Here is a 14,773-nt window from a genome sequence, read left to right as displayed (position 1 = left end):
TAAGGACAAAATGGTAGAGGTTGAACTTATCAAAAAGTTGCAGTAAAATGTTTTGTGTGTGTGGTTGCGTGTGTTTTGTGTGTGTGTGTGTGTGTGTGTGTGTGTTTGTGTGTGCGCGCTATTTTGAGATTCACCCCACAAAGGCAGCAGCAGTCTTGCTGTTGATGTCCACTCCAGCTGCTCGGGGGCGGGGGGGGGGGGGGGGGGAAGGGGGGGTCACTGGGGCAGACGGGGAGCTCATGGGGGGGGGGGCATGGATCAAAGGGTGGACGGTAGGGGCGGGGTTGGGTGGGGCGGAGCTCGCGCACAGTGTGCTGCTGCCTAGTCTGAACCTAGCAAGTGCTCGCTGTGTCACTCCCATTGAACTGATGAGGGGAGGTGGAGGGTGGGGGGCGGTGTTGGTGGTGGGAGGCTTCAGCAATGCTGCAGGTCCTTTACACATGAGTATGTATCTGTTCAGAAACAAACCCTATTTCGCTGTGAGGAAACGTTGGCTAGACTGGATTTATTTTCACTGGAACGCATAAGGTTGAGAGTGATCTGATAGACGTTTAAAAGATTGTGAATGCCATGGATAGAGTGGAATGCATGAGACTTTTTCCCAAGTTGGGGGGGTCAATTACTGGGGGGAACCCGTTAAAGGTGTGAGGGGGCAAGTTTAAAAGAGATGGGCAAGGCATGTTTTCATACAAAGGGTGGTGAGTACCTGGAACAGAGGAGATGGTGGAAGCAGAAAATTGTTTTTCAGATTGGAGGCCTGTGACCAGTGGAGTGCCACAAGGATCGGTGCTGGGTCCATTACTTTTCGTCATTTATACAAATGATTTGGATGTGAGCGTAAGAGGTATAGTTAGTAAGTTTGCAGATGACACCAAAATTGGAGGTGTAGTGGACAGCAAAGAAGGTTACTTCAGAATACAACGAGATCTTGATCAGATGGGCCAATGAGCTGAGAAGTGACAAATGGAGTGTAACTTAGATTAATGCGAGGTGCTGCATTTTGGGAAAGCAAATCTTAGCAGGACTTATACACTTAATGGTAAGGTCCAAGGGAGTGTTGCTGAACAAAGAGACCATGGAGTGCAGGTTCATAGTTCCTTGAAAGTGGAGTCACAGGTAGATACGATAGTGAAGAAGGCATTTGGTAAGCTTTCCAATTTTGGTCAGATTATTGAGTACAGGGATTGGGAGGTCATGTTGCGGCTGTATAGGACATTGGTTAGGCCACTTTTGGAAAATTGCATGTAATTCTGGTTTCCTCCCTATCGGAAGGATGTTGTGAAACTTGAAAGGGTTCAGAAAAGATTTACAAGGATGTTGCCAGGTTTGCAGTATTTGAGCTATAGGGAGAGATTGAATAGACTGGGCCTGTTTCCCTGGAGCATCAGAGGCTGGGGGATGACTTGATGAATGTTTATAAAGTCATGAGGGGCATGGATAGGATAAATAGGCAGAGTCTCTTCCCTCTCCACAACTAGAGGACATAGATTTAGGATGAGATGGGGAAAAATATAAAAGGGACCTGAGGGGCAACTTTTTCACACAGAGGATGGTATGTGTATGGAATGAGCTGCCAGAGGAAGTGGTGGAGGCTGGTACAATTGCAACATTTAAAAGGCATCTGGATGGGAATACGAATAGAAAGGGTTTGGAGGGATATGGGCCGGTGCTGGCAGGTGGGACTAGATTGGGTTGGGGTATCTGGTCGACATGGACGAGTTGGACTGAAGGGTTTGTTTCCATGCTCTATGACTCTACCAGAAAGATGTGAATGCTTTGGAGAGGTACCGGAAACGGTTTACTTGGTATGGGGGATTTTCGCTGTGAGGAAACGTTGGCTAGACTGGATTTATTTTCACTGGAACGCATAAGGTTGCGAGTGATCTGATAGATGTTTAAAAGATTGTGAATGCCATGGATAGAGTGGAATGCATGAGACTTTTTCCCAAGTGGGGGGGTCAATTACTGGGGGGAACCCGTTAAAGGTGTGAGGGGGCAAGTTTAAAAGAGATGGGCAAGGCATGTTTTCATACAAAGGGTGGTGAGTACCTGGAACAGAGGAGATGGTGGAAGCAGACACAACAGCAGTATTCTAGAAACACCTGGATGAATATATGAACAGGAAGGGAATTACAGGATACGGACCCTGTAAGTGAAGACAGCTTTAGTATGGAAGGGCAAAATGTGGCGGTTCAAGCTTGGAGGGCCAAAGGGCCTGTTCCTGTGCTGTACTGTTTTTTGTTCTTTACTAATAATGCAGATTTAGGGACTGGACCTTCTTGATCAGTATGGCCACATGTAATTTAGCTATCCAAAGATTCCTTGGATGAAACTTAAAACTAGGATTATAACATCACACAATTCTGGCATTTCCCTCAAAAGAATAATTTTAAAACATAAATTTATGTGGATCCAAGGGAGCATACACGTTCCCTCTGACTCCACAACTTTCTTCTCCTCCCATTCCCCCCATGCACCACCACTGCATCGACCCATGCCGGAATAGCATGTGAAAATAAAATATAAATATCAGCAAGTAAATCTGTGCAGCAATGAATCCAGCTTTTTAATAGCTGGCCTTTAGGGCAACTTTTTCAGTATTGTGTATAATGGACTGAGTTGGCAGAGGAAGTGGTAGAGATGAGTACAATTACAACATGAAAAGACATTTGGTCCGGTACATGGATAAGAAAAGTTCAGAGGGCTATGGGCCAAATTCAGGCAAGTTCAGTTTAGTTCAGTTTAGGAAACTTTGTTGGCATGGATGAGTTGGGACGAAGGGGCTGTTTCTGTGCTTTGTACCTCCATGACTCTAAGCATGAGCAATTGAATCAATTTAGTCTAAATTAAAAAGCAGCCTCGCAGTGACAGATTACAGCTCATGCTCACATTGTGCAAGTCCCAGTATCAGACACCACCATCATCTGAAAGTGTTCCCCTTTTACAACTTTCTAGGTTTGATACAAAATCATCAGGTACAGTATTATGTGTTAAATGGAGAAACAGATCTCAGGGAAAAAAATATCTTGTAAGTAACATTTTGTCCAATAAAAAGGCAGTTCTTTATGGTTAATATGATGCAACATTGAAGGCAGACATGAGGAAAGCCACGACTCAGCCGTGTCTTACCTTGCCTGAGAGGAAAGTGATGAAACATGGAAGGAACACTGGTTAATTTGTAAATAGCTAATGACTTCCACTTTTATGCTCTTTTTTTTTGCATTTGAAAAAATGAATCATAAATGATACACTGTGGATTCAGATGCAATATGTACAATGTGCTAAAGTTCAGATCATTCTCATTACATAAAAAAAATTCATTTAGATGTAGCAAACCAGTAACAATGTCCTCGCAGACACACTAAACAGAGCTATGAGGGCATAGATTTTATTTAGGAGGAGTAAGTGAGGACTGCAGATGCTGGAAATCAGAGCTGAAAATGTGTTGCTGGAAATGCACAGCAGGTCAGGCAGCATCCAAGGAACAGGAGAATCGATGTTTCGGGCATGAACCCTTTTTCAGGAATGAGGAAAGTGTGTCCAGCAGGCTAAGATAAAAGGTAGGGAGAAGGGACTAGGGGGAGGGGCGTTGGAAATGCGATAGGTGGAAGGAGGTCAAGGTGAGGGTGATAGGCCGGAGTGGGGGTGGGGGCGGACAGGTCAGGAAGAAGAGTGCAGGTTAGGAAGGTGGTGCTGAGTTCGAGGGATTTGACTGAGACGAGGTGGGGGGAGGGGAAATGAGGAAACTAGAGTTCCCCTCCCCCCCACCTTGTCTCAGTCAAATCCCTTGAACTCAGCACCGCCTTCCTCACCTGCAATCTTCTTCCTGACCTCTCCGCCCCCACCCCCACTCCGGCCTATCACCCTCACCTTGACCTCCTTCCACCTATCGCATTTCCAACGCCCCTCCCCCAAGTCCCTCCTCCCTACCTTTTATCTTAGCCTGCTTGGCACACCCTCCTCATTCCTGAAGAAGGGCTCATGCCCGAAATGTCAATTCTCCTGCTCCTTGGATGCTGGCTGATCTGCTATAGATTTTATTTATTAAGACAACAACAAACTAACCTGAGAAAATGTGCAAGAGGGTTGTGAATAAATCGTGTAAAATGTCTGCAGGTCAAAATATCAAGTCTGGGGAAGGGTGTGGACCAAGAAGGGAATTTTTGAACAAAGGAATAGAAGGGAAATAGGACTGAGAAGAATGGTTGAGCCAGAATTACTTGTTGATTTGCAAACATGAACATAAAGTACAAAACATAAATAAACAAGATGATTTTAATGGACACATAACTATTAGCAAGTTTTGAGAAGATTTGTAGCTCATGTTGGGGTTCTGGATGTAAGTTTGCTTGCTAAGTTGGAAGGTTCATTTTTAGACATCTCATCACCATGCTAGGTAACATCACCAGTGAGCCTCCGGTAAAACACTGGTGTTATGTCCTGCTTGCTATTTGTATGTTTAGATTCCCTTGGGTTAGTGATGTCATTTCCTGTTCTTTTTCTCAGAGGGAGGTAAATGGGATCTAAATCAATATGTTTGTTGACAGAGTTCGGTTGGAATGCCACTCTTCTAGAAATTCTCGTGTGTCTCTGTTTGGCTTGTCCTAGGGTGGATGTGTTGTCCAAGTGAAAGTGGTGTCCTTCCACATCCATATGTAAGGATACTAGTGAGAGTGGGTCATGTCTTTTTGTGGCTGGCTGATGCTCGTGTATCCTGCTGGCTAGTTTTCTGTCTGCTTGTCCAATGTAGTGTTTGATACAGTTCTTGCAAAGTATGTTAATGACGTCTGTTTTGCTTGTTGTCTGTATAGGGTCTTTTAAGCTTGTTAGCTGCTGTTTTGTTGGTGGATTTGTGGGCTACCATGATGCCAAAAGGTCATCTAAACACATAAACAGCAAGCAGGACATAATGCTAGCACTTCACTGGAGGCTCACTGATGATTTTACCTAGCATGGTGATGAAACGTCTGAAAACAAACTTTCTAGCTCAGTGAGCAAACTTACATTCACACATAACTATGTTACAGCATGAACATTAATCAGATTTTGTCTATAGCAAGAGTGGAAACTAAATGTTACCAGGCATAAAGTTTACATGGAAAATGAAGGAAGCAAATGGCAAATTTGCAGATCCATTTTTATTCATAGTAGGGCTTGAAACAACAAGTTAGAATTTGTGTACACATCCATTTGCTTCACCTCTCATGACATCAAAGGCCCTAAAGCACTTCACAGGCAATAAAGTACTTTTAAAAGATAATCATTTTTGTAATGTAGGGTGATGTGGTACCCCATTTATAAACAATAAGCTCTCACAAAGAAAACTGAAATAAATGTGCTTGGTTCATTTTCATTATATTGACTAAGGGATCAATTTTGACTCAGACAATGGAACTTCTGCATTGAAGCAAAAGAGTGGACCTACTGAAATTTTCAAAATTCTGAGGAGACGAGAAGAGAAAGATTATTTTCATTAGTTTGCAGTTTGTTTATCTTTATTCTCCCATGGATGTGGGCATCACTAGCAAGACAGCATTTCTTGATCAGTCATAATTATTCTTGAACTGGTTGATTTGCCATGGCAGTTAGGAGTCAATCACATTGCAGTGCATCTGGAGTCACATGGAGACCAACTAAGGACTGCAGATTTCCACCCCGAGATGAAATTAGTGGATCAGAGGGTTTTTGCAACAATCAGATTTTTCAGTAATTTCAGGCGTATTCATTTTAAGATTTTATATTCGAGGAGCTGCTGTAGTACGAGTTGCATCTGCATCCTGTAGCATTAGCCTGCGTCTCTGAATTTCAGGTCTACTGACGTTACCACTTTGTCACTGAGGAATTAGGGATTGATGAAAGACTAGAAAGTGCACAGTAATCTTTTTTCCTATCCACAATCTGACAGAGGGATTATCATAAGAGAGTGCATCTATACAATTTATATTTATTTAGCAATCATAAACAAAACACTGACACAGTGAGGGGAGGGGTATGCTTTTGTAATCTCTCTTTAGTTTGATCTTTAATAATTAAATCAGTAATACTTTTTTTTCCCAGTTTTGATCTTGAACAGGTCAGTTAAAAGCTTGAAGCACTGTATCGATCAAAATGTTTCCCATCACTGGTGAAGAAACATGATGTTTTTTAATATTACATCATTTAAGATTATAATTTTAATAGCATTATTTGGCATGTTCTAAGAAGAGGCAGATTAACCTAAAGGCTTTTGAACTCTTATGAGATGCCCAGAAAAACTTCCATTCTTGGTAAAACTCAGCATGGCAGAGATAAATGAAACCAATCTAATAGCTGAAAGTAGTTTAAGTGTAACATATTTAACATGATTTATTTCATTTATACCATAACATTCTATAACAACTATCTACATTTATATAGTATTGCAGTTATAGTGAATCATCCCATGGCATTTTGCCAGAACCTTACTAAAACATAACACTAAGCCACATAAAGCATTTTTAGGAGAGCTGACCAAAAGCTTGATTGGTCTCACTTCACAACTAGATCTTACCAGTCCAGGCACATCCTGAAACGTACATGACAAGCCCTTCACCCCAGAATGATTCTTGTAAACCTCTTCTGGACCCCTCCAACACCTGCACATCTTCCTTAGATATGGGACCCAAAACTGCTCACAAAATTCCAATTAACACAGCCTCAGCAATGTCTCTCTGCTCTTGTGTTTCCGTCTTCTCAAAATGAATGCTAACATTGCATTTGCCTTCCTAACTTTCATCATATATCCCTTTCTTTGTTTATCCTACTAAGTGCATCACCTCAGACTGATTTCTATTTGTCACTGATAAGCCCATCTGTATTGTACGGTAATCTATAGCCTCATTATTTACCACTCCTCCAATTTTCCTATCAATCTACTGATCGACTCTCTTATATTCAAGTCTAATATTATCTATTACCATGAGAATACAGAAAGTAATTGCCTTTGCAAAACAGATACACAAGATTAAATTAATGCTGATATGCCTGGACATTGTTATTTGCATAACTTACACATATTGTATTCATAATATAGTACATCCATCAGGATAGAGGCAACATTGAGATAAGCAAATACTTGCAAATCGCATCAGCCATAGTCCACAAGGACGAAGTGATAAACTATTACAAATTAGGAACTTGATCAAATCTCTTGGCCGTTATTGTATACATTGTGGAATTTGAACTTGGTCACAGAACAAAACAGAACGCAACTGCTTTTAATCTGAATGAATGTTATCAGACAGTATGAACAGGATTCCGCTTCTAGAAGTTGACGCTTGCCACACAAAGACACTGGCAAACAGCAAGCCCGGCAACAACTACACACACCGGGAATGGGGAATCTCAGCATCTCCGGAGCTCAGTGGAGGGGCAGCCAAGGAAACTGGCTCATTCTAAAACTCAGCCTCCAAATCTGCCATCTTCCTACTCAAACAAGAAAATCACCAAAGCCCATCCTTCAGACACACACCCAGTAAACTGAAATCTCAACTAGGAAGTCAAAAATAAATACTCATTATAAAATCAATGTAAACATCATATCCAATAAAATGTCAGCAACTTTAAGGCTGAACGTGTCTTTTTGGAGGTGATTGGAGAGAAACGTCTGCCTTGCCCTTGAGGATCACCCCTACCGAACAGTAACTTCAAACGAGTGCTTCCTGCAACTGTTGGCGTTGGTGACAAGGTACAATCGGAGTCTGTGCACTTTGAATCTCATTGAACAGCTGAAACAGAGCTTACCAACTGCGGCTGGGTTCCTCGCCGCTTCCCGGCCTCCGCTCGGTTTGGCCAGAGATCCCGCTTGCAGCTCACAGAGAGTCGACCCTGACGCCACACATCCCCCCGACCATCGGTAAAAGCTCAGGTCAGGAGAGTGGAGAGGAAAGGGGGGTAAAGGAACTGCTCTCCCTACTTCTGCCCGCGTTCCCTTCCGCGATCTGCCACTTGCATTGCTCAAGTGCGGCTTTTTCAACAGCTTCTGTCAGAGGAGGCGCCTTATGCTGCATCCTCTGCGCATTAAAACGTAAGAGGTCAGGACTGAGCACTGAAACATGTGACACTCTCCCAGATGGGCTCGTCCAAGCGAACGGTTTGCTTTATAAAACATCTCACAATCTCTCCAGCCTTTACCACAGACGCAAAACCAGGGCTCTGACTCAAAGGGAATAACTATAGTTAGATTGTTTAGCCTCCTTTTGTTCATGTCTCTATTTTCCACGTTGTAAAGACGAATAAAATCAATTGTAATAGAGCAGTTAACGATCATTTTTGGAAAAATAATGCGGATGCTAGAAATCTGAAATAGAAAATTCTGGAGAAACTCAGCACGTCTAGCAGTATCTGTGGAGAGAGAAACGGTTAACGTTTCCAGTCCGATGTGACTCATTCACGCCAGACTATGACCATCTCCAACAAAAAAAATCCAGTCATCCTTCGTTGACATTCAAATCTATCAACAGCGCCATTCTCCACTTGTAAAAAAATATGCTGCGGCTCATAATTTATAGTACTGGACCAGCACAACATGTTATCGTGACTAGGAATTCCAGACAAGTAACAATTCCTGACTTCCCAAGTTTTTTTTTCCCTCACTTTCTACAAGGTAATCTGTGATGGAATAGTTTCACTTGCTATGAGTGCCAATTTAACAACACTCAGAACATCAACATTTTCAAGGGTTAGTTGCAGACCACCTACACTCCGTCCGCAAAAATGACTCCGAGTTTCCACTTCAACGCACCACTGTGTTCCCTGTCCGACATTATCGGAGTCCTGGTGCATAGTCGAAGAACAACTGCTTGGGACCCTGAAGCCTCTAGGACTCAACATCGAATTAAATACTCCCACCTGTTATATCCACCTCATACCTGGCCCTGTTATGACATGGGTTGCTTTAGCACAGTCACTTATTCCCACAGGTAAAAACAATGACTGTAGATGCTGGAAGCCAGATTCTGGATAGAGGTGCTGGAAGAGCACAACAGTTTAGGCAGCATCCGAGGAGCAGGAAAATCGACGTTTCGGCCCATTATCAAATAATATGGGCTCCATTTAGCACAGCTAACACATTTTCTCACTCTTATCTCTTATCTGTTATTCAGCTTCTGTCCTGTCTGCTATCCATTATCTCCTTGTTTACCTAACCATTTCTCTAGCTGGGGTCTGTCTCAACCCATCTGCTCACCTTCCCTTCCACCCCACCCCAACTTTGGCTTCAGCATAAATACCCAGCTTTTCCACCTAGTAACAGTTCTGATAATGAGCCACTAGACCCAAACTGTTAACTCTGTTTTCTTCCCACAGATACTGCCAGACCTGCTGAGTTTCTCCAGCAATTTCTGTTTTTGTTTCACTTGTCCTGCTCTTCATTAACCATTTTAAACATTCAACCATCCATAAGAAATGGTGGGAGAACTCCCATAGCTTCTTCAACAACATTTCCCAAACTTGCAACATGAAGTTGAACACCACCACCTCCAAAACGCTCCCTGTCACACACCATCCTGGCTTTGAAATATATTGTATTCTTTCAACCATTATGTCAGAATCCTGAAAACTTCCTCCTTAACAGCATTGTAGGTATACTTAAACCACATAACATGTATCAGTTCAAGATGGCAGCTCATCACAATCTTGCCAAGAGCATTCAGGGATAGGCAATAAATGCTGGCTTTCTCAATTATGTGAATTTTTTTTTAAAAGGACCTTTGTACTTTCATTTATAAAATAGATGATTGTAACTGTGAGTATGATACATTTTAAGAACTATTTCATTTCATGGGTGTGAGGACATAACATTATATTCATTAAAAAGTCACAGGTTCAACTTCTAGCCTATGTTGAATTATCAGATTAAGCCAGGGTAATAGTAGAGTTATTACAATTAACCTCATACCCCCATAATAAATTGTGTAATTCTGCTAATGTAAATACACATGATTGCAGTCTCGTGATTCCTACTGGAGGGTTGCATGTTCAAACATCAGGTTTTGACTGTGATGATGCTTATGGTTAAATAGCTCATTCATAAATAATTGCCTTTTGAATAAAGTAAAACAGCTGAAAATGTGTTGCTGGTCAAAGCACAGCAGGCCAGGCAGCATCTCAGGAATAGGGAATTCGACGTTTCGAGCATAAGCCCTTCATCAGGAATGAGAGAGAGTAGCCAAGCAGGCTAAGATAAAAGGTAGGGAGGAGGGACTTGGGGGAGGGGCGATGGAGGTGGGATAGGTGGAAGGAGGTCAAGGTGAGGGTGATAGGCCGGAGTGGGGTGGGGGCGGAGAGGTCAGGAAGGAGATTGCAGGTTAGGAGGGCGGTGCTGAGTTGAGGGAACCGACAGAACATAACAACACGACGGCTGGAGGAGGAGCGCCTCATCTTCCGCCTGGGAACCCTCCAACCACAAGGTATGAATTCAGATTTCTCCAGTTTCCTCATTTCCCCTCCCCCCACCTTGTCTCAGTCGGTTCCCTCAACTCAGCACCGCCCTCCTAACCTGCAATCTCCTTCCTGACCTCTCCGCCCCCACCCCACTCCGGCCTATCACCCTCACCTTGACCTCCTTCCACCTATCCCACCTCCATCGCCCCTCCCCCAAGTCCCTCCTCCCTACCTTTTATCTTAGCCTGCTTGGCTACTCTCTCTCATTCCTGATGAAGGGCTTATGCTCGAAACGTCGAATTCCCTATTCCTGAGATGCTGCCTAACCTGCTGTGCTTTGACCAGCAACACATTTTCAGCTGTGATCTCCAGCATCTGCAGACCTCATTTTTTACTATAATAAAGTAAAACAGCAATGTTGCCAGTGGAATCCTATTCCAGTAGGGAGTTAATACTTTGAAATGAGGGAAAAGATAGATATTGTAATACATTAAGGAAAGGTGAAGGCCTAGTGGTATTGTCACTAGACTACAAATCCTGTGATACTGTAAAGTTCAAAACTTGAATAACTATTCAGAGATTGAAAGCAGTAGCAATAACTCTTTCTAAAATAAACTGTTTACAGAGATGAAAGGTACAAGGAGAAACTGTTATAAAGGAATTAAATGCTGGTTAACCATTCCTGGGAAGAAGGAGTCAAACCAACATAAATAAGCTGTTTTCTGGGAGAGAAGGTAACACTGCTTGATAATCTGCTGCCTCATGACAGATAGACAATTAAGATTGCTTGCAAAGGAGTGTCCTGAGGTAAAGGGGTTAATTGCAGAAATATTGTGATTTCAACCAGACAGTTAATGCCAAATGTAACATGGAACAGGGAAGTTACGAAAACAGAAATTGCTGGAAAAGCTCAGCAGGTCAGGCAGCATCTGTGGAGAGAAATCATGAAATGCAGACTATCAAGCAGTATTTTGTATTACATATTTGTATTGTTATTCACAAAAACATTGGTAGAATCCCAAGATTTCTTTTTGCTGGGGGAGACCTCATCTATGATCAACAGAATGCTCTTGGTTGATGAGAATGACAATCGGTAATAAATTGCAAATGAATAGGCTTTTGTCTTCTGCATGAAGTCTTTACACTAGATAAAAGAAATCTAGCCCGGGGTTCTTTATTCTAGACCAAAACCTCCAAAATTAAGAAAGTATTTAAAATAAAATGCAGCAGAAATGTTATAAGTATATCAAATGAGGTTTTCAAAATAATATAGAGGAACAAATGAAAAACTATTCAAACATGTTAGCTCCTAAATTCTATTGGGATTTTACTATTCTCTTGATGTAACTCTGCAGAAGACTGATAGAAGCCCAGGAGAAATTGCGCATATAGCTGAAAATAGCTGTTTACACCATATATTTCTGGCGTTCTACTGTTTTAATTCTGATGGAAGAATTGGGGGACTCCAGTAGAATATCAGAGCCCACAAACTGACATAAAATCACAGACTCATAAATTTAAATTTATGATTACGTACAGCATCTTCAGCTTATGCAGTTATTTACAATAAGATTTTGTGTTTGATTGCAAATATTTATTGGAATTGTGAAACACTTGAACTGCATTGCTGTCTAGTAATCTACCAAAATTCACCATTAAGATGTAAACAAATAATTACAAGATGAGTAAAATGCTGTTACAGACCAGCCATTCATGAAGCTGTACTCTAGCAATAAATCAATCCCTTAGGGCAAACAAAAAAGTGGTGAGAAAAATATTAATCATAAGAATTTTTTCTTAGAAGTTGACCATAAAAACTACAGAAGTAAAGGCATCAAAAACCATCTCTTGACAGTGGAGCCAAGAATTATGATCCTAATTTCATCACATAAATTGTTACTTTACCTACTGAATAACAAATTGACAAATGTGACTTCAACTTACAGCTAATTAGCATAATAATTACACTTTACGTTGTTACAAGATTTTTTTCCCCAGCTCATCAGCACCACCATGTGTCTATCTGCAAGGTTACATCGTGCATTCCACCTTGGAGGGTACCAATGCTCCTTCAGCAGCTTTACCACTTAATACCCAGATGCAGGATTTAAAACCTGTAACCATCACTCATTTCTTACAAACCAATATCATTATCATTAAATTGAACCATTTGCAATTGGCTTAGGACACCATTTGCTGTTCATATTTCAAGTTTAATTAAATTTGAATAGAACTCTTCTTCTTACTCAGTCCTTCAGGATTGAGGTGACTTCTGGTCTGAGTTCTGAAATGGATAGTAAGTTTATGGTATAATTCGCAAACTCTGCTGTATATGCAATAAGTAATGGGCTGTTGTGATGCTTGATGGTTTGTGTGCTCTCTTTTATGCATTGACTTCACTGCTGCATGCTCCTGATGATATCAATTTATATGTTTGGTGTCTTCCTGAATAAACCTTCTCCATTGTTGTCAACCATCAGCAAGCGACTCTCATAAATCAGCAGGGATGTTTTTTTCTCTTGAGGGATGCTTTGACACCATACATAAAGCATTTCTATTGTTCTCCTGGGATATTTTAGGGCCAAGTGTAGAATAAGAACATGGAATAAGAACTAGGCCTTTTTAATTATTTGTGAGAGTCATTGGTATTACACATTTCTAATTTCTGTCATTAAAACATTACAATTCATGTGGCAAAAGTGGTACTATTTCCTTGTTTCTGTCGCTTTTTACTTTTTGGCAGAGGTTACCAGTTTCCTAGATACTAATGAAGAAAGCCCGGTGAGTTACTCCTTCTTTGGATAATGGGTTATCTGTGACCATCTCCATATACATGCCTTAGCTTTCAATTCCTCAATACCTATGGCTGCATGGCAGAAAATACCAGGTCAATTGGCTATACACTTCATGCCAATAATCTAAGTTATCTTTATGCTACTAAATTTCATTCATGGTGGAAATCGATTCTGAACAGCTTTCTCAATTGCCATTGACTAACAGGATTTTACCAGACCAAAATGACAGCGTCCAAGGTACCCATAAGTGCTTCAATTGCTGAATAGATTTTCAGTGTCAGGCTTCAATAAAACTTTGTAACAATAATGTGAAGTGCCGGTGTTGGACTGGGTTGGACAAAGTAAAAAAATCACATGGCATCACTTTGTAGTCCATCTGGTTTGTTTGAAAACACAAGCCTTCAGTTCACTGCGCCTTCATCAGGTGCTAGTGAGAGAGCAAGACCTTAAACTCAGAATTTATAAGGAAAAGATCAAAGGATCATACCACTCTTCTGAATGAATTAAACATACCTAAAATGGCTCTTATATCTTTAGTTAGGTTAGGAGGTGCAGGTTTTGATTAATAGACAAATCCCAGAATTTCTTTCAAGTTATTGCCCTTTAGGGGTTATCAATATAAGGAAGGTGACACAGCCGGTCAGACAATGTATTTTAAGCCTGAGATCTAGTTTAGAGTCTGTTTGTGTCTTAAACTGGAGTCAGACTGGTTTTATTTCCAAATTGTGTGCTTTTTGAACAAAATAGAATGTATCTGCAAATACAAATCTGCAAATGCAAATTCACTTCACAGATTTACCTGTATATATGTAGGCATGTTTATGTGCATGAGTCAGAGAGGGGGAGAGTGTGTTGGTGGGGGGGGAGAAAGGGAGTGAGTGTGAAAGAGTATATGTATCTGAGACAGTGTGAAGTTGCATTTACAGATATATTCTATTTTGTTCAAAAAACACACAATTTGTAGACAATCTCTTAATGTGGCATTTTATAAACTCCTACTTTGGTAATAAAACCAGCCTGATTCCAGGTTAAGACACAAACTCCAAAGAAGACTCATGCCTAAAATACATTGGCTGACCAGATGTGTCACCTCATTTATACAGTATTGATAACATCTTAAGTTATTTTGAGACAGAGACTTGAAAGAAATTCTGGGATTTACGTATTAATCAATTGAAACCTGCACCTCCATACTAACTGATGAAAAATTTAAGAGCAGTCTGAGGTGTGCTTAATTCATTCGTAAGAGTTACATGACCCTTTGATCTTTTCTGTATAAGTTCTGTGCTAAAGGTGTTCCTCTTTCATTCGCACCTGATAAAGGAGCAGTGCTTCAAAAGCTGGTTTTCAAATGAACCAGTTGGACTCTAACCTAGTGTCCTGTGATTTTTGAACTTGAAGCAAAGAATGATATATTCTAATCACTATTGTCAATGGCGTTTACCGTATAACAGAATACTTGAGAGAGTATATTAAATTTCAACTATTCGATTTTTTTAACTGGCTGGGTCTGGACTCGGACAAGGGGCGGGACCTGATCTCGGACAGAGGAGGTGCGCTCTGTGCTCGTGCAGGAA

The 14,773-nt window shown here is 41.2% G+C and overlaps 2 protein-coding genes across 4 annotated transcripts in view; both read right to left on the bottom strand.

Moving 5' to 3' along the window:
- Positions 1-8,019, bottom strand: part of nin (ninein (GSK3B interacting protein)) — a 184,346-nt gene extending 176,327 nt beyond the window's left edge. For all 3 annotated transcript variants that reach the window (XM_060829183.1, XM_060829184.1, XM_060829185.1), the window contains exon 1: positions 7,762-8,019. The gene's annotated coding sequence lies outside the window, so the exon portion shown is untranslated. The remainder of the gene's footprint in view (positions 1-7,761) is intronic.
- Positions 8,020-11,807: 3,788 nt separating this feature from the next.
- Positions 11,808-14,773, bottom strand: part of LOC132818191 (glycogen phosphorylase, liver form-like) — a 167,607-nt gene continuing 164,641 nt past the window's right edge. The window contains exon 23 of the mRNA XM_060828968.1: positions 11,808-11,891. Coding sequence (XP_060684951.1) covers positions 11,808-11,891 — 84 coding nt within the window. The remainder of the gene's footprint in view (positions 11,892-14,773) is intronic.

This window comes from Hemiscyllium ocellatum, chromosome 8 (genome assembly GCF_020745735.1).
Source record: "Hemiscyllium ocellatum isolate sHemOce1 chromosome 8, sHemOce1.pat.X.cur, whole genome shotgun sequence".
NCBI classification, from domain to species: Eukaryota; Metazoa; Chordata; class Chondrichthyes; order Orectolobiformes; family Hemiscylliidae; genus Hemiscyllium; species Hemiscyllium ocellatum.
The sequence above is the reverse complement of the archived record's forward strand: the minus strand, read 5'-3'. Positions and strand labels throughout refer to the sequence as shown.